The sequence below is a fragment of the Varanus komodoensis genome, unplaced genomic scaffold, assembly GCF_004798865.1.
Source record: "Varanus komodoensis strain SLA01 unplaced genomic scaffold, ASM479886v1 scaffold10, whole genome shotgun sequence".
Taxonomy (NCBI): domain Eukaryota; kingdom Metazoa; phylum Chordata; class Lepidosauria; order Squamata; family Varanidae; genus Varanus; species Varanus komodoensis.
In genome coordinates, this window is record NW_025335269.1 from 30,465,910 (window position 1) to 30,486,629 (window position 20,720).

The following is a 20,720-nucleotide window of genomic DNA, read 5'->3' on the forward strand; positions in this document are numbered from 1 at the left end:
AAGGTCAAAACACCAAACCTGCTAGCATCTCAATAAGTGGATGCTCATTCTATGTCATACCCCAGTTGCACATAAACATCTGGACCAAGTACATAATAGGAAGGACTGCTCATTTTTGATGGAAACCAAATAAAACAGTTTTTCCATATACATTGTAGATAAGGCAAAGGTCAGAGCACCCAAGCCTACCAGGAGGAGTTCCAATTTATCTCTGTCATAAGGCTGAGACCTCAAGATGGTTAGAGATCAATATTTGTAGTCTGACAGATAAGGGCCTTTCACCTCTAGGTCATCAGTTCAAAACCAGTCCACATCAATAGTGACCAAAGGTTGTTACAATCTGATGAGTGCACAGTGGTCTATGATAATTACACTGGGCTGACTCTGCTGGATCACATCCAAGAGACTATTACTCCTCTTGGTGCTGTGTCATCTAAAGAAAGGAGGCCGAGGCTTGGGGGTATAGGGAGGAAAACCTGGAGAACCCTTTTCTTTTAGATCTCCGCCAGGCTGCTTTCACTGTTCCATTTCCATGATGAGGTTTTGCAAAAATCTGAAGCTGTAACACTGGAATGCGACAAGATTCACAAAATTAGATATCTTTAGTTGTGGGAAACAGAGTCCTGGATTCAATTAGTCTTTAGTCTGATGCAACCAGGCTTATTTTACCATCTTAATGGAAATGGATAAACAGCTTTTTCATTCTTACATCTGACTTTGTGGACATTATTTCCTTTAACCCTGCGTCTTTAATGGGGATTTTATTCATAGCCATCAGCAGATGATGTTCCGTATCTCCATGGGCTGCAAAACTACAGCAGCTGATTCCTGTAGATCAAACAGCTATTAATAGGATAGGAGTAAGATTCATTTCTCCCCCTACATGGCAACTCCCAAGAAACGGCATATAAAGGGGAAATGAGTTTGTCAACCACAAAGCGGGGAAATTTGACATGATGTGCACACACAATTCACTGACTTTTCTGGCTAGATGTTCAGTTATTAATGCATGAGGACATTCAGAGAAGTGAGCTGACCAATACTCACGGGTGGCTGCAGCTGGAGTCCAGCAACAACTGGAGAGCCACAGGCCCCTATCCACTGACCTAGATGCTTACTGATCAGGTTTCCAGTCTGGCTCCTGTGCTGACACTTCCTTGGTGTCAATGAGGGAAATAAGGGGAGAGGGAAAGTGTAAGCCTACTAATCTGCCTAGCTCTCACAGACTTTAGATATACCACCAACCAGGATATATTTCTGGATTCTCTGTGTGATTGAGGAGACTGTTTCTTGCAGTGCCTGCTCCAGTGGAAGATGCTAGACTGCAGCACAAGAATTGCTGTTCCTCCTCAAGGGATTTATCTAGTGGGTTTCTGCGAGACTTAGTTTTGTCATTCTTTTTGTTTAATAAATATATGTAATTGTTGGGCAAAGTCATGCAGAGATTTGTGATGAGACGACATTAATATACTAGTAACATCCAGCTATTTCTTCCTTTCATCTAAGATTTAAGGGGATTCCTGTAACACAGGAGTAGGCAATTAGGAGGAGAGTTATGTAAACCACCTTAAGTTCCTTGGAAGGCAAAAAGGCGGGATATAATACAGTATATATAAATATAATAAAAAAATGTGAAGCTCTCCAAATGTTTTGGCCTAGACTTTCATCAGCCATAGCCAGTATAGTCAACGACAAGGGTTCATGATGAGGGTTGTACAAGAAAGCATCTCAAAGAACACAAGTTGCCCAGACATAAAATTGCCAAAGGAATGAATGACAGCAAAGAATTTTAATAATTTACTAATCTACATAAGATGGAAATATTGACAATAAGGGCCCGACAGAATAAACAGTAGGGAGCTTGCCTGTCCTGAACGAGAACATTTTATTGCTGTGAACTGCCTTGTAGGCTATTAAGCAAAAAGAAATATGACAATAAAGCAAAACGAAGTAAGCAAATCCATATGATAGAATCTTAAACCTGCACACAGAATGCTATACATTGTGTTCTTTTAATAGAAATTATAACAGATTTTGGTATATGTAAAAGGGTATTTCCTAAAAATTCTTTGACAGCTACTTGAGAAGCAGCTCTCCGATCTTCCAGTTTGGTGTTCAAATTACTTTACTTGCCTTATTATGATGATATACTTGCATTCAAAAAGGAGGGAGTCCATATCATAAGCTTTTGTATCATAAGCTTAGACAGAATTTTAAAAACATCTCTAATATAATCAATATGCACAAGTAATAGAACCAGCTAACTGGAATTATAAAGCAAAGTTTTGAAGCAAAATCAATAAACCAACCCTATTTATACCCTGCAGGCTTATCACTGACTTGGCATGAATATGAGGCAGAAGTCAAAGGCTTCTCCAGGAAGTTACTGAATGCAAAATATGTGCCTTCTGTGCCTGCAGATGCCCCCTAGGCACATCCATAGAGCATCACAGAAATACTTCAGAAATGTTCAGTAAACTATCTAAGTCGCTTTTGAATTTTTCTCTTCTTCATGGTTACCAACAAGAACATATAGGCGAAAGGAACCCTTTGGGTACTGTGTAGGTGGAAATATCTAAAAGAAGCATTCTTGAATATCTTGAATAGATATTCAGTGTTACCCAATTCAAGTGCAATTATTGAATTTATCTGAAGGCGGGCTTGAACAAAAGTCAATGAACTCCAGCTGAAAATGTCTTACATGAATTCTTGAGAACTTCTGAGTAGAATCTGCAACTCCCTGTAATCTTGCTTGTAGAACATATATTGGCGCAGAATTGCCCACCCCTGCTTGGAACCAATGCAGATATACAGTTTTTAAATGACTGTGAACCACCCAGAGAGCATTGCCTACTGGGAGGTAGGTAAATAAATAAATAAATAAATAAATATCGTATAGAGTGGGGCTGATCCCTAGATGTTTGGCATTTCAGCTCCCAGAAACCCCTGCCAGGATGGTTAATGTTGGGAGGTAACATCCAAAATACTGGAGAGCAACTGTGTGCTCACTTCTGGCATAGAGGGAGCTTCAAATGTGTGTTCTGCTCCCATTCCATCCATTCCTAGCCTTTCTGTGTTGATGGAGATCTATCCAGAAAATTTAACCACCCTCACCTGAACATGTTTACCCTTCCCTACAGAACTGGAAGCCTTCCTGACTTCCAAGTTGTCACAAGTGTTTAGCAACCCATGAGGTTACCTAAAGTGGCCAGTCCAAAACCCTAGCAGAAAATATGGTTGACTCCTTCATAGCAAGAAACCTATAGATGTGTTATGGTTAAATCTGCTTTCTTTTAATTTCAGTGTAACTGAGAACAACCAAGAAGAAAGCCCCTTCTTCTGAAACAGCTAAATTTACCACATCTGATTATACTTTCTCCTTTCATCTATCTGTTCTGCCTCTCATATGTACAATCCTGTGCCACTGAAACTTGAGCCCCCACCCTTGCACTTGTGTCCCCAAAGATCACCCCATCATTCCCCTAGCACCTGCTTCTCATTTGACAAAGCATAACCTAACTCTGTCTCTGTCTTCTCCTGCTCTGTATCTTCTACTAGGAATCATAAAGGGATAGCCTGCCAATTCATTGTGATGGGAGGGGTAATATACAAGCCAATTCTTCTTTCTGCAATTACATTAGTAAAATAAAACTTCTAGGCTTGAAGCAAGAGTTTTATTGGTTTTCTTGAGCTAATTTTCCCACTTTAAGTACAGGTTACAGTATGGTATGTCTGCACCACACTTCTGCCTAAGTTCCTCATATCTGGAGGTCCATGGAGTGCATCAGTGCAGATGTAGGCTTACATGCATACATGAGCAAGGATACAGGGTAACACAAACATCTAGCTTTGAAAGTGCCATAATCAGAAAAAAACCCCCCAAAGATCAAGGTACATAATGTATATGGATAATTTCAATAATAAATCTATTTCTTGCCTACAAGCAAACCAGAAGCAAACCAAATATTCATGTTATCATTGCCATTGGGTTTAGCCCGCTAACAACATATTGAAATGATTCTATATTGGTATGTTCACAAATATTCTACAGTCCTTTGTAAAGGTAAATTACAGGAAACCTGTAAAGATTCAGCTTCAGGTGTTTTATACAAAAGTGATCTTTCTCATTGAAAAGAATCATGCATTTAAAAAGAAGTATAGGATAACATTCACAGTACCAGAAATTCTGGCAGCAAAAATGGAACCTCTACTGCAGCTCCTTGTCTTGTACTTTAAGCATGTTTAAAATGTTAGGAAATCAACCTAATCAATATTTTAACCATGTTTTGTATTTTCTGGTTTTAGATGTTTAACTGTGGATATTTTGTATTTTACATTTTTATGATTCAAGTCTCTTTGTGTTTTTAGATATATTCAATTGGTCCATACACTGATAAGCAAAATATTCTGTATATGTCCCTAATATTTTAGGTTTTTATGCTACGTTCTATTATGTTTTTATATTTTATGCCAACATGATGTACATTGTAAAATGTCCAGAAAGCATCAGTGATTGGATGGTAAAGTTAAATAAAAATAATACATAAAAATCTAACAACTGTAGCATGGTCCTATGTTCACTGAGAAGTAAAATCAGTAAGATGCCTTTTAATGGAGCTTATTCCTAAGCAAGTGCACACAGGATTGTAGTCTTATGTTATTATTACCAAATGTTCCTTACTACCCTTTTTCTCTTCTGGTTTAGCATGCAATTAACACATATACTACTTCCTCTGTGTTAACAACCTTAAGAACCTTAAGCTGTTAATAGTGCTAGCAATGAATGGACTGAGTGGTACAACATTACTGCCTATATCTTTAAAATGACAACACACCACTAATTTACAGCCCCTTTAATTCTTTTACTATCACAGGCCAATTGTATTGTAACCCATGAAATCAGCAAGAACTCACGGCAGAATACATTATTGCTAAACAAAGTTATGTACTCTGCCACTTCACACAAAGCTAGCTGTAAATTCAAATTCCAAATTTATTTGTGTTCACATTGTATTCTTTTCATTTTTATTGGCAGGTTTCTGTAGATCCTTGTTGCCTGGCAATATTGCTAAGAGTAACCCTAACACCAAAGACTTTCACTCTGTAATATAAAAAAATTCAATATGGTACAGAAAACATTCCATGAAGCTTCCAGAAGAAAGTTTCAACAAGAGTGCACTTGAACAGCAAATAATAATCTCTGTTTCTTCAAAGTTAATACTAGATTTGACTAGGAGCTTTGAGAACCCTTATCACTGGTCTTGTTCAAATTTCTTCTATCAAGAAATCTGATCAAAGGCCAAGATCCTATTCTATTCACAAAGCCTAACTTCTAACGGAGAGCCCAAAGATTTTTTCTATCTCACTTGTATTATACTCTTCCTTCAAGGAGATTCAGGATAGCCTACATTTTTCTCTGACAACAACTCTGTTATGTGACAGACAGAGACCACATGCACGCACACATGCATGCACCAAGGTCACCCTTCACAATCAGGTTTCTTCTATCCAAGTCCAAGTGCACAATTCAATCTAATAAAATTACACAACCTCTAAACTTATTTCCATGGTAATATATACGGAATTTCAGCTGGCAAAACAGTTATGTGACAACAAAAATCTTACACATTTATCAATTAAAAATCATTTTATTGTCATGAAAGAAAAAGACAAAAAGCCTCTAATTCCGTATTTCTTTCCTGGAAATAGAGCTTATTGAATTGGGCGGGGGCTTGCTTCTAGGTAAATGTTACTTTCTTGGTTACTTGTTTAACTTATTTGTATGCCACAGTTCAACAAAACTGATGGGTATAAATCATAAATCCTGTAATTAGAAAATAGCTCCACTAAAATGCATGGGACTTACTTCCAGATAAGTATGATTAGGTTAGATCAGAATGAAGAAAATAAAGTATCTTGCTGTGATTGTAAATAAAAGAAATAATGTATAACATATAGAGAAATGGTGGTGCTGGTGATGATATTTTGGGACCAGAAAGACTACTCTGACAGCCAACTTTACCAATGGGTTGCTTGCACTAAACACATCACAGAAAAGATGAACATTTATACACAAAGTCAAGAGGAGATAAGAAGCAGCTGACAGTGGAAATGGGCAGAAACAGTCTAGTAATTCATTGTATGGTTTAGGCATCTCAAATGCAAACTGACCTGACAGTGACTTTAACCAATACAATGGGTATCAATACCTTCTTACAGGATAAGAGGTAATGTAGCATTTGCAGTATAACAGCTCAGTCTGCACTTTTTCCAGTGTAAGCACATCCAAATGCAGAACATTAGTCCCAAATCAGTTTTAAAATGTACTTAACAGATACATCTCTTGTTCTTTATTTGTTCTAGTGTAAGCACTGCATCCCAATCCAGAGCAGAATCCTAGCATGGAGAGGGACAGAAAGCCTTTAATCCCTTACCATGCACTGCAATCCTAACCCTGAATGAGGGGCACAAGCCTGCAATTTATAGTGCCAAATATTGCTTAATTTGGTTTAATACAGGAGTATCTCAGGGACATATCTATTGGGGAGGCAGGTCCCTGCTGAGATGGCAGTGGCTACTTATGTGTACATGCACACATACAGGCAGGTGTGCACACATGCGCATTCACATATGATTCACACATACACATACTGATTTATTCACTCAAAACCAAGTTCCTCCCAAGAGTATTTTCTGAGGCCTGGAACCTGATTTGATCAGACAGAACAAACTCTCCTCCCAGAAACCTCAGTTCACAAACTACCAGACCATCCAGGAATCCAGTCTTCTAGTTCTTCTTCCTCACGTAATACACTCTCTTGCTGAAGTATCCTTTACATTCTATTTTCTGGAACTTTTTCAGGGAAAAAGGCAAGAGAAAGAGAGAACAAGCACTCTATGGCAAGAAACATAGTGCCTGTTATGGAGTGTTTGTTCCCTAAAGTCTCCTAGGAAGCATGCTGGACCCTTCAAGTGCTGCTTCTTAGGATGCTCTGCAGATAATCTGGGGTTGAAGCTTATATGGCTGCAATCACAGAGCCCATTTGTAAAGGATGTTCCCTTCCTTTGTTTGTTTTTCCTTGTGTAGCTGCCTGTAATCTGTGATTTTTGCATTCCTTGTTCAATGGCTCATTATTTTAAAATATAAATTTCAACAGCAGGAGAAAGATGCAGTGGGAATCTAGATTGATACCATGGCAAATAGAATTGGCTAAAGACTTTCTGTATACACACTAGCTCCATGATATAGTTTGGAGCCCCTGTGCTTACACTAGAGTAAAAAGAAATTCCAATTTGGCTCAGAGTTTCAAACACACCCATAAGTCTACTAGTGATCAAAACAAAATATGTACAACACTTTTCTCTTAATGGCAACAATGACCATAACCACCACTTACCTAGCAGGGCGTTGCGCCCATGGTCATCTGGTAAGAATCTTTTATCTACAGCACACACCAAAAGGTGATCCGGTAAGTTTGGTGACTTGGCACCAACAAGTAAAAATCCAGAGGGCACTTCAATTTGTTCATTTGAAATGGATACTAGTCTCAAGTCCTTACCAGCCTGACAGAAACCTAGAGGAAAATTACAAGAGTTTTAATCAATCATCTAAGTTATGGTTTGAGGAAATGGAATTAATTGTAGACTTTTCTGTAACATATAAAGAACTATGCTCAAGGAAATTCAGTAAAATCCTCCTCTCTAGATCGCTCAGGGTAAAATGAAACAAACACACCAACTATGCAGAAATGCACCCGTACATTGATACATGCACCTAATAGGTTTGTGGTAAAAAGGCAAGGATGGACAGAAGGGCTTGGTCCTCTAGTACAGAATGTGAAGCAACAGGTATCATGCAATTTCAGAAACAATCTTCTTACTTCCCCTCAACATAAAATAGGAGAGGAAATTAATGAAGGAGTGGAAAATTCTTGTATATGCAGTTTTTAAAAAAAAGTTTTAAAAGGAAGATGGCTACAGCAATGAAGGAGATAGTGACAAACTGGGTATGAGCAAAATAACTGAAACAAGAAACATGTCTCTAATCTTTCAGAGGGTGAAGATGAGGGAAACCAACCTGATTTTTAAAATACTCTTTCTTTTAAATGTATGCACTGCATGGGTGAGAAAGACTACCCAATATATTTCACAAAATAGTAAGCAGATGAAGAAAGTGAATACATGTGTCAAAATTTCCCTTTTCAAGTTTTAAGGGGAAAAGGTTACAGTGATGAAACCTACATGGGAAGGACAATGGGAAGCTTGAGGGGCAGTGAGAGACATTTGTCCAAATACAGGCAACGGACATCATAGGAAGGTTAGTGCCCCATTAACGAGGTCCTAAATTTCACACAGAGAACCCAGGAAATGGAGAATGATCAGAGGCAGCAAGTGTCAAGACACGAGAATAAGGTGGAGTCTGCACTCTTTTTGGTATCAGATTACACAAAACCAGGCTGGTACAAATATGCCCTGAAGTAAAACCTTTAAAAAATTCAGTCTACACAGATACTACATTTTAACTAAATAGCAAAGTACTACATTAAACAGATCCTAACTTGTCTTGATGCACAGGTTGCACTAATAATTATGCCATACTTTATTCCCAAATTGTTCAAACTTCTCATTAATATTTTTTTAAAATGGTAAAACACAAGACTTGTCCAAAACTCATTTTTGAAACTTTATGTTTTTAGAGGCAATTTAAATACAAAGCCATGTTCAGTGTCAGCTCCAGGTGTTCGAGAGACCTTGGGCAAGACACCCCTTAATAGCCCCTGTACACAGTGAGTCTCCCTTCACACCTCCATTGCCACCAGATGCTCTTGTTCTGCCTCCTCTTTCTCAGTCTTGCCACTACCTGGTCTGGCAGGCAGAGAGCTGGTGTGCAAGTATGCAGGACCTTCTGTTGCTCCTCTTCACCACCACCATGGTTGTCTGGGCCTGAGGAGGAATCCGGTAAACAAGTGGGAGGCAGAGGAGCAAATCAAGAGGAGCAAAATCCTGCTCTGTCAGTGAGCCCCTACTGGGTTATGGACCCTAGGCAGACACCCAATCATGCCTACCCTATCTGTGTAGATAAATACTTTGGACACTATTCAGGAAATGTTAGGCCTGGTTCTCACTGGAGTGGTAAATCTACCTCTGGGTTGTAACATTTAATACAGCAGGTGTGTGGGGGAAACAAAATAATTGCATGCATCTTTTAAAAAATGAACAGTATTCTGCTCAGTGGAAAAGTGGGATATAAATTATTTGAATAAGTAAAGGAAATGAGTTATTGCCAAAGGGAAAAGTGGCATGTCAAGGAAATAGCTAGGCTAGAGCCTATTTCATTAGTATCTAGCTTTCCCTGTGGAAGGAATATTGTATGTATGAGGCTGTTTTCAAGTATGTGAGCCCCCCTTAGGGTGGTCTTGTGTCCTACTGTACAGAAGATAGTTCACTGTTTTGAAAAGCAGGCAAAGGACAGTCATCCACTTAAAGCTGTCTTCTATTTGATGCCCTTGAATCCATCGCCTGAGACTGCTTGCAGCACACAGGTGACCTGCACTGCACAAGTGACACAAGTGGTGTAGTGAGATGCACTGCATTTCTGTTTAAATTATTTATAATCTCTAAATTTCCAAATGTCATGTAGGCGAATGCCCTTTTCTGTGGTGATGCGTAAGTGCCCATCATCCTATTGCAACCTGAAGCAATATATAGCACAAAAACAATTTACTACTTCAGCTAGGCCTGAATCCCACAAAAAGCAGCAGAAAGGCTTTGGTTTTGATCAATTTAAAAACTGTTGATTTGAATAGGATTTAGCCATGGTGATCAATTGGTGCATTGTACCCTTTGGCTTCCATTTTGTAGAGATGACACAATACCCAGGCATTTCCATGAAGAAGGATCTTTAGCTGAGCACACATGTAAAACTAGATAGCTCAGCTGTATGGATTTCTTACCATCTGTAGTACAACAGCCTTCAGGAGGTGGTTTCATCTGATAAGTGATAGGGGGGCTACTTGATTCCGAACCTTCCTCCTCTTCCTCCTCTTCCTCCTCCTCTTCTTCATGATCCACTCTGCTGCCTGCTAAAAGGCATTAGAACCACAATCACCAGAGATAAGGTACACTGCATGTGCAGTCTGCAGCAAATATTTCACTTTATCAGTGATAGCTATTCCACTCTGAGCTGATAGTCACAGTCTTTCTGCAATTAATTTGTCTATGTTGAAAGCTGCATTCAGTTTATTCACTAAACCGGGGATGGGCAAGAGGTGGACTACATGTGGCTCCTACTTTCCACTATATTGCCAAAATAAGTAGCAAAAAAAAAAAATCCCAGTGATTTACTGCTATGGAATTGTAAATATGTTCAAAGTCAGTTAGCTGCTTCGTTTCAGAAAGAGAAGCACAACATGTTGAAGAGATGTCAAAGCAATCTTACATTTTTGGAACTCTGATGGTTGCCTCCCACATGCAAGGGTTCACTTGAAGCCATAGTCACTGACTGACAAACAAGTTCGTGTGAACTTGCTCCCAGAAGATAAAGAACAATCAATTAGTAGCCAAGAATTATGTTAACTGGTTCATACATCTGTCCTGTTTGATAAGCCATGGGAGTAGTGAAGCAACCACAACTGAGGGCCTGATCCAGTAAAGCATCAAGGGGCCCCATGAGGCAAAATCAAATCCTGTTTTCCCCATTCCCATGTCAATGCAAGAGCATGGATACATGCAGGGACAGTACAGAAGGGCACGGCACTGACTGAGAAGTCCACAGTGTGCCTCCCATAACTCTTTCCAGTTCATGTGCCCAAAGTTACTCATGCTGATTACACTGCACAGGCTAAGAGGGATTCCCAAGCTGTGTAACACTTCCTGGTTTAAGCTGTGTAACACTCCCTCGTGTATATGGAAAAAAAGCAGTGTACAAATAACATGATTAAAATATTGAGAAGTCTTAAATGCATTGATAGAGCCAATTGCATCAATATTTCCAGAACAGCTCCTGGAGGCTGCAAAACACTTGCACAACCTCAAAGCTACTCATCACAGAAGCAAAATTAGTCAGAGTCACATCCAATTCTACATGATTTGCCACAGGCAAGTAGCAATGTTTTAAAAAGATCTGAGCCAACATCAGAGCACAAGTTCATTTAACTTATTCTCTTAAATTACAGCTATTGATGAATTAGAGCTTATATTAAACCAAATACATACATTATTACAAAAAGCATGTGTTTAGTATAAATTTAAACTAAGTAGAAGCAGTCTCATAAATTATGATTATACCAAAGGGGAAAATCTATGAAAATAACACAGCTGTGCAGCAAACACAATTTATGCAAATCTCACAACCCCTGATGTTTGAAAAGCAGCTGTTTTGCTGAGTGATGTAATATATTAGCAAAACAAATTCACTGCCTGCAAGCTATAGTCTAAGAATGTCCTTTTGTTCTAAATGAGATTTGGCAAGCTTTTGTGACAAAGATGGCAAACATAAACATTTTCAAAAGCTAATTACTTATTACTGTACAATCACAGCAGTAAAGGTTGCAGACAGCACAAGAAATGGCAGTGAGCATTTGGCTCATGAGTCTAATACAGTGTCTCTGTCAACTTCCTAATTTGTAATAACTTCCTGGGAGAAAAAAATGAGTCCGAAAGAGCATGACTGGTTGAAATAGACTTAGGTAGATGAAAGAACTGTTAACCTGTGCTAATTTGTGAAGGACATTTCTGCTCATCCCTGCAAGGCCAGTGAGAAGGGTGAGTCAACATGCCTACATCCAGCCTCTTTTTAGCACAACAGAGAATGTTCCTGCTCAAGATGACAATCTGGGATTAGCTAAGGGCCTTTGGAGATTAACATGAATTCTTTTGATGTCATCTGATGGGCTATTCTTGGTCATGGTAAGCAGGTAACATGAGTACCTGGTCAAATAAATTATCATAATCTGGCGAGCACCCTGGTGCTGGTGATGGCAGGGGCGGTGCTGTGACTTTCAGTGATGGCTGGCACAGGAAGGCAGGGAAGGCTGGGAAGGAGGACATACTTGCCCTCCAAACTATCTGTTTAGGGAAAGCAGGCAGGACAATTGTCATTCTCTTAACCTAGGCACAACAAATTTGTTAAAAGTAGAAAACTTGACAAAAAGCTCTATGGAGGGTTTTTCCAAGGGCAGAGAGAGACCCAGGATGTGAGCAGGTAGTAGGAAGCTGGTGGTCAACAACATGGCACCCACTCTCCTTTGGTACATCCTCTCTGTTCCACCACCCATAAGGCAACATGCTAGTTTACTGGGGCCAGGACTTGTCACACAGCAAGTATAGGTCTGTCTTCCAGCAGAGATAAACAGCCAAGGCGAGCAGGAAAAATTGCCAGGAGGAGACCACTGTTGCCTCACAGAATCTGCCACCTAAGGCAATTGCCTCATTCTGCCCAATGATAAGGCTGGTCCTGGGACAATAAAAAGGTTGCCACCTGTAACCAAAAAGGCTGCAGAGTGCGCACCAGGAGATCATTCCACAGCTAGATGCCACCACCTGAGAAAGTCCTCTGAGAATGATCTGAGCCTGTGTGAGGAAAGCAGCAGTCCTTCAGGTAACCACTTCATTAAAGACTTTAAAGTCAAAACCAGAACTTTGAGCTGGTCCCAGGAAATACACTGGACGTCAGTGCAGATCACAAAGCAGTAGCATCATTTAAAAAATTGCTTAGTCCCAGTTAATACATCCTCTACTCCACATTTAATGTCAGACCAAAAACAGCCAAATAAGGAACCTACTGGTTGTGAGAGAGATTAGCAGAATCATCATCCGCTCAATGTTCCATGAAAAAAAATCATTTTTGATTGTTTAATGACAAATATATTATTTGTCTGGTTTAGCAATTCATTGAAGAATGACAAAAAGGGCTTGCTTATTTGCTGATACATCTGTATTATGAGTGGCATATGTATCCAATGTAAGTTTAATGTAACAGAAAATCCATTCATTTCAGTTAATCTATTCTAAATCAGACTAACATTGGATACAACCTATAAGAGGCTCCACACATGTTTAGGTTAGTGGGTACATTTGGTATTTTAAGTATTGTGAATAATTTCAAAAAATGGCTGCCGTGGCATAGTAGGACCTGCCATATGCCAGTAGACGTAAATACTTGGTTCCTTGAAAGCAAACCAGTGAGACTAGAAAGCAAAAAGAGTAAGTCACCCAAGCACCTACGTAAAAGGGAGAGGTAGATCTGAGCTACCAAATGCAAAAATCTTATCTTGTTTCCAAATAAGATTCCAACCATACAGGATCTTAACATCTTCCTTCAGGAAAACATGTTGGTTTTAGAAAAATAGCCTATTTCCAGAAGATAAATTACACTATAGTTCTGCTTTGCAAACAGTCTCATCCCACTTCCAATTGAGTAGGGATTGCAATTTGCAACACTGAATGTAGCTGCATATATCATGGTGCCTATTTATGGGATAATGGCCTTCACTAATTATAAGTGATATTATTCTCCCTGAGCAAGTCATGTGCTAAATTTGTTTTTAAAAATGGCTTGTTATATAGTAAGGGCAATAACAACTACAACATTATGAGTGACATAATCCAGTCAGAGTTAAACCCATTTAAATCCCACTGAAGTTAACCAAACAAAATATGTGCTTAATGCTCTATCTCATTGTAATCAAGGCATTTTAACGGAGTTTGGGGATTGCACTGTACTCATTTTTCTGCTGTCAAGGTCGAGTTCTTCTGGCTTTGAGCACGGACACTCATGTCGCCCTTTAAAAAAAAGATGATGGGGAAAGACTAGTAGAATCAATACATGCAATTTCCACATAGGAATATCCTTGTGTTTTGTGGATGTGTTTATCATTTTAAACATTTTTGAAGAATGTGCACTTTCCTATCTGTCATGACAAGATATACTTCGCAACATGAAAACAAGCACAAAAACCAAAATGAATGATGCTTTGTTTTTGGTAAGCAAAATCCAGTAAAAGAGCTGGTAAACAGGCTATCCTTCTGTAGCAAGGCTATTCTTCTAACCATTAAATGGAAGCAGGACAGTGACCGCTGCCACTGAACTGGGGTACAGGACTACGGCTGCATTAAATCAAAAGGCCAGGATATAAATCTTTAAAATTAAATAAAAGTGAATAAGAAATATTTAGGTTCTGTACTTTTATTTTTTTAATACTTGGGATAAATTCAAATGTCATTTTCACAAAAATCACAAGAACAGTAGCACTGGGACCCAAGGGTTTCTTAAATCCCTTGAGAATGAAAAGCACTAGACAAGTGTGAAAAGAACTCCTTTGTCTTGAAACAATGATGATGCTTTTGTCCTGACTTTTCCCAGCTGATGTCATAATCTACTTTGTGACATCAGACTGTGTTGCTAGGGGAAGGCTCATGAGATCTTAGGCATTCTATAGGGGAAAAAAAGAGCAAAAGCAGATTGGGATTTACTCAAAAAGTGATGCTTTTCATGCGAACACCCTCATACAGCAGCAGAATGGAAAGACAGAATTAAATACAGATGCAGTATAAAAAAATTGTTCTGATACATGGATGCCAGGTTGTTACATTGTTTAACATTATTTTAAATACTGTCTGCATTATCTTTCATCACAATTTACTAACATCTGCCATGTATCATTGATAACTCTTCTTTCCACACCATAATCAGATAGCTTTGAAAGGGCATGTGCACATGTGAAGGGTATACAAAGGAAATACTCTCTAAGCTGATAAGCAGAAACAGCAATTAGCAGGAGGAAATAGTTGCACCAGTAGGATAATGATGCCCGCACATTGTCAAATCTGCAGAGATTTCCAAAGTTTAGCAATAAAACAAGTTAGCAGGACATGTTGTGAAAATAATCCAGTGACTGGGGGAAGGGGAGATCTGAACACTGGGCCTAACACTTTCACCTCTGGGGAAGGAGCATAGGAGATAAAAGCAACAAAGGTCAACCAAACTGCCTGCAAAATAGAACAAAACTATAATGAAACTCCCAAGTTCTATTAAAAGAATAAGTCTATAGTTCATAGACAAGATTTTAAATAGAATACAAAACTCAAAGTGCTTAGCTCAAAGTGAAGAAGTTGCATGAAGTATGTTAAACTATTTCAAATGTTTTATCCATTACCAAATATCCGAAACACTGATTTGTGTAACAGTATGATTCCAAATAGAAGACATTATCTGAAGTCCTATTAATTTCAGTGGTACTTACTTAAGAGCAGGTTATGAATGCAACAGAAATCTGTTAAGAATATTGATCTATTTCCAACATGCCAAGGTAAGGCATGTTTAGCAGGAGTATACATGTTTAACAGAACTCCTGTCAGCAACAGACCATAAGGCTATGATATGCAATTATTTGGGATCACTGAAATCACTAGGAATCATTTCTAAGGTACACGAATACTTTAGATTATTGTTTCTTGAATTAGCATTGACACGATTCATATAACAGGAACAGTTAAAATGCAACAGATGAAGGCCTAGTTCTTACTGAGGTGCTACTCCTAAATTTCTAGGCTCTGCCACTGCAAAATGCAGATGGGGAGCCCAGATTACTGAAAATTCCCCCAACACAAAGAACTAACAGAAAAATTTTGAGGTGTTCTCATTCTATCCTGGGCACTTGCTGAACAAGCAGGAAGGACAGGAGAAACAGGCAAAGTTTTCTATCCTCCTCGCCCCCATGAACTACAGATACACCCAGTTCCTGTATATACTGATGTACAAGACAAAACTGGAAATAGTGAGGCAAAAGTCAGGGTGGGGGAAGGGGGCATCTTATATGCCAGATGGAAAAAGATGATCATACAGTAGGACCCTTGTATCTGCAGGGCACTGGCTCTAAGCCCTCCAGCCGCAGCCTGAAACTGCAGGTGATACTGAACACTATATACTGTACAGTCGGCCCTCCACATTCGCAGAGGTTAGGGGGCCAGGACCCCCGCAAAAGTGGAAAACCACGAATATTTCTAGAGAAAAAACACAAATATCTCTAGGGACTCTATCTGGGGATTTTTAATAATTTAATTTAATAAAACATTTCTAACCCATCCTTTACAACAGTGTCTCAGGATGGCTTATGGACAAAAAATCCACAACAACATGCCGCACTCTTTGTCTTGGTACTAGCCAGCCTCACTCTGAAGTTTTGTCTCTCAATGGGTGCTAAGACTATAGAGATATTCACGTTTTTTCTTCCTGAAATACTCATATATACTGCTGTGTAAGAGGACTCTCGAAAATGGAAACAGCAAAGCAAAAACTGGGGGTCGTCTTATATTCCCGACATATGACAAACACCAGAAAAACAGCCCAAGATATCACCCTTGTGTTATATGCAAGTTGCCTTATATGCCGGTATATACAGTAATTACAGGCAGGACACATAAGAGTTTTGGGCCTAGCGCATGCACATACTCACACAAGGCCCTGTTTTAGTGCCTTCCACTGGTAACCACTTATGGAAACACCACTGATTTTATTCTCATACACTGACACAGAAGACCTCTGTGGCATTTTAACTACCTCCAGCTATTGCATCAAAGTGTCAGGATTACCCTGTCCCTGTCAGGAAGGGTCCTAGATCATTTTTTTCCTTGAAGTGCTATTAAGCTATGTGCAAGAATCATATTCTTTAAGGAAGCATATAGTGTGGGTCCCTTCCAACCTACAGTAAAATTGCACACCCTAGATCAGCCTGCCTTAACTTGGTGCCCTCCAGATATGTTGGACGGCAACTCCCGTCACCTCTGGCCATTTCTATCACCTCAGCGAGAACTAGCCCAGAGTTGTGAATCTTCCAAAAGAAATGCAAATACCACAACACAGCACAAGACTGAACTGAAGCAGACTTAAATTTGCAGATATTGAAAAGGCGCAAGTTCCAATTCTCTTTGAATAGTAGCATCAAACCAGTTTTTCTTACCTTCTAGAGATGAAAGCTGCTGTTCAGCTTCTAAATACAGCTGTGAAAAGACTGGCCTGGGAACTAAGTTATTTGACCGGAGGGAGGCCTCAATAGAATTATGCAGCACTTCTTCAAAGCGTGTGGTCTTGAGTTGCCCAGCATAAGAATTTCCCATCTTCTCAAGAAAGAGAGTTTGAGGAGGGCATTTTTTAAACATATCATTCCACATAAAAAGAGAAAGAGAGAGAGAAAAAAATCAAGTTTTGTTCTCACAAACTAAGGAAACAAAAGATTACCCAAGAGGCATTTCTCCAGAGAAAGAGAGAGGTGGCATTGTATTTGACAGGGCAAAGATGATAGCCATCTGACAGCATTAATTGAACAGACCCTGTGGGGAAATGGTAGGAAGTTTAGTGCAATTCACTAAGAAGGCTGCAGCCTCTGACACCTTAAAATGTTGCTAGAAATCAGAATCTAGTAAAAGTGACCAATAGCATGATTTAAAGACTGCCTTTTCATGTTTTTTTTCTTTTGTAAAATTATGCTGCTTGTCATACAGTAAGGCCTAAGAGCAGCTTCTTTTAGCTGAATGTATATATTTTAATTACTACACTACCTTGCATGTGCATTTCTAGCATGGTATGTATAAAAACAAGAAACAGCATGAAATACAGAAATAAATACAATCAAAAGGACAAAACAGTGGCAATTAAAAATCAACATAAGAAGGAGGGATTGACATGGCACCCAAAAAAAAAAAAAAAAAAAAAAAGAACAATATAGGCATCAGGAAGTCTGCAGAAGGTAATCTGAAACAAGGTAGTCCAAAACAAGGGCTGTCATCAAGAAGTCATCCATCCACCCCACCACTCTAACTCTGGTTATCACTTCCCTTAGCAATGACTCCAGGAGAAGAGCCCGGGATCACTTTATTATCTGGGGAGGCTAATATAGGAGGAAGTTCATTGAACTCAGTGAGGATGTAATTCTGAGTGAATACACTTAAAATGAGCTGTGTTGGACATATATTCCATTGGCTTCAGAGCAGCCCACATGAGCATAATTATAATTGTTGTTATTGAGTTATCTTTGCAGAATTGGGCCCCAAGGCAGAAACTGAGCTCTGAATCATGTGTGAACAAGCTATCCCAATAGCCAGAGAGGGCAACTTTCATACTACCTCTTATCCCTTGAAACATAGCTTTTGTCAATGAAGTCAGTTTATGCATTCATATGCAAATTCACAAGGTGCAAATAATTTAATTTTGAAAAGTGAATGACAAACACATATGTGCAGAGCAGAGCCCTTAAATATGAGTAAGATTTCCAGGATGGATTTCCCACAGTGAAACCCACCCAGCAAGTAGCCTTAGCGATTCCCAACCAAAATAACAGCAGGTTACCTGACATCATCTCCATCTCTTTAAAGACAAAGGCTGGCATAGTGACTTGTCTTAGTTCAGTCAAAACAGTTGCTTGCATTTACACCATGTAAAATCTATGAAATCTTTTGTCACCAGAGTGGGTGGTAGGACAAGATATAAGCTAGTGATGATGACCCTGAATGTGTCAGCTGAATAATAAAATGGCACCAGGAAGTTTTACATGCTGGGCCTCATTTTCTTGTGCTATTGAACTCTGCTGCTGCTGCACAGATTTATGCCTTCCCAGTGGCTCTCAAACACAAGTGGGTGGTGCAGAAGGAGGTTTCAAATGTCTGTGAAATTCCAAACAATGATCAGAGACTGGCTCTGTTCAGAAGGCCCCATGGAGCAGGAAGCAGGGGGAGGAAGGGGAGGGGAGGGTGGCTAGTCCAACAGCAATATTGGTGCTAAAGACCCCCCCCCCCATCGTCACTGGCTGCAGAAAGAATACTGGAGAATTATACAAAGGAAGAGTTGGAGAGCAATTTAAGAACATGCCATGATGCAGTGGGAGGGGGAGGAAGGGAAGAAAGATCACACTGGAGCTGATCAACAACTTGAATAATAACCAAAAGAGAGAGAGAGAGCGCGAGCGCGAGCAGTTTTGAATAATATCTCAGAATTACACAATGCTTTCTGTAAGATGATCATTGGTTTTATTTTATTTTTGTTTTTAATGTACAGCTGCAGCTATAGGGTTACTCATCAACAGAATGAATAATAAAAGAGAACTTCTCTCCTCTCCTCTCCTACAAAAATAAGAACTATGTAAGAGTGAGGAACCAGAAGCAAATCTAGCTTGTTGTGTTGCCAAATGTAAAAGGCACAGTGGCTTGCACAGTGAAAAAAGAGGAGATGGAGTGAAGCGGGTCACTCACACTGTGCTGCTCCTATGAAGCCTGGAAGCCAAATTCAAGTTCATTCATCACCAGGTTTGAGCGCTGGGTTCCTTTGAAAGGAAACTATGGGCACAAGCACTTTGTGCTGGTTCCTCAAGGTGTTGTGGTCAATGGAGGGAAAAATCCTCCCAAGAACAAAGTCAGAAGGACAGAGCCAGAACAGGAAAGGAGGCAGAGGACAATGCCACTTGTGGAAACACCCTACATAGGGATGTGCATTTTTTCTTCATGGATTAATATATTAATGGCATCACTCTCAACCTAAAGTATCCAAATGGAGGGCAAGAATTAAGCATTGTATCCCCCACCACAAACACACACACATGCTTCTAGGAAGGATGGAATTTTAAAAATTGACCAAAAATTTGCATCAAAAATAGCATCTCCACACCCATTGCACACCTTCATACACAGCTCTTCCACTGTTCTGGGGGTATGTCAGGCCTGTAGGGAAGGGGGAAATTGCTGCTCCTTGGTTTCATTGATGATGGAGCTCCTTCCATCAGCAGAATAACACCTGCTTCTTCATAGGCCTCTGTTACGCATCTTGGTTGTTTGTTGCCAGGCGACAATATTTTGAACTGTGAGGAGGTGTTAAGCTTTCAAATAAGAGACTCATAAAAGGAAATCACAGATATTTTTTTTTAAACTACACGTTTTTTCCATCATGGCAGGGTTCGTGACTGTTCAGGGAGAACTCTGTCCTGGCAGTGATCATGCCCAGCACAAGGGGCAGCTCCAGTTAGAGGGTGCTCTGTGCACATGGCTCCATTGCTCTCCCCCAACCTACTTCTCAAAAATAAGAATTTCCTCTTCAGTAAACTACTTCTGCTTATCCATAGCAGCCAGCCGCTGCTGATCTGTGGCAAGGGCGCCTTCTGGATTGGGCATCAGGTTTAGACTTGGCATATTCTCAGAGCACTCCTACCACCCCAGGGCCTTCAGAGTCGGCTTGGCACTACAGCCTCTAGGAGAACATCCGGGGGAATGTAAAATTGTTCAGAGACCCTCCTCCTGAGGCTGTAGACAGTGCTGTGACCTTGTGTGTGTATGTGTGTGTTGTGGGAGGATGCAACTCTGAGTTCTGTTTTCCCACCTCTGCCATAGAAAGAACTGCACTGGCTGTTTCCTGAGGTTGCAAATACCAACCCAGAGGGAAGTAAAGATAGCATTCTGGTGGGTGGGATATGAGAGGCTAGGATATCAGAAATTCTATGGCCTCAACCCTTGCCCAGCCTCTGGAAGCATGACTTCTGTAGATGGGATCAAAGGTCTGTCCAGAGGAAAAAATGGAGGACAAAAATTGCCTCTGTTCTCATCCTACCTTTCCAGAAATTGCCTGGCAGGGTATTGGAAGCTTCCGAAATCTTCCAGTGCCCAATTAGGAACACTGAAATCTGGAAGCTTCCTGTGCCCAATTAGAAGCAATGGTCTAAAACAACTATCCACTTACCATG

The 20,720-nt window shown here is 39.8% G+C and overlaps 1 protein-coding gene across 1 annotated transcript in view; it reads right to left on the reverse strand.

Annotated features, from left to right (window-relative positions):
- The window catches only part of GREB1 (growth regulating estrogen receptor binding 1), a 63,973-nt gene extending 46,858 nt beyond the window's left edge, over positions 1-17,115 (reverse strand). Inside the window, exons 1-3 of the mRNA XM_044419184.1 lie at positions 16,959-17,115; positions 9,954-10,082; positions 7,398-7,574 (exon numbers count right to left, since the gene is read on the reverse strand). Coding sequence (XP_044275119.1) covers positions 7,398-7,574; positions 9,954-10,082; positions 16,959-17,115 — 463 coding nt within the window. The remainder of the gene's footprint in view (positions 1-7,397; positions 7,575-9,953; positions 10,083-16,958) is intronic.
- Positions 17,116-20,720: the final 3,605 nt, after the last annotated feature.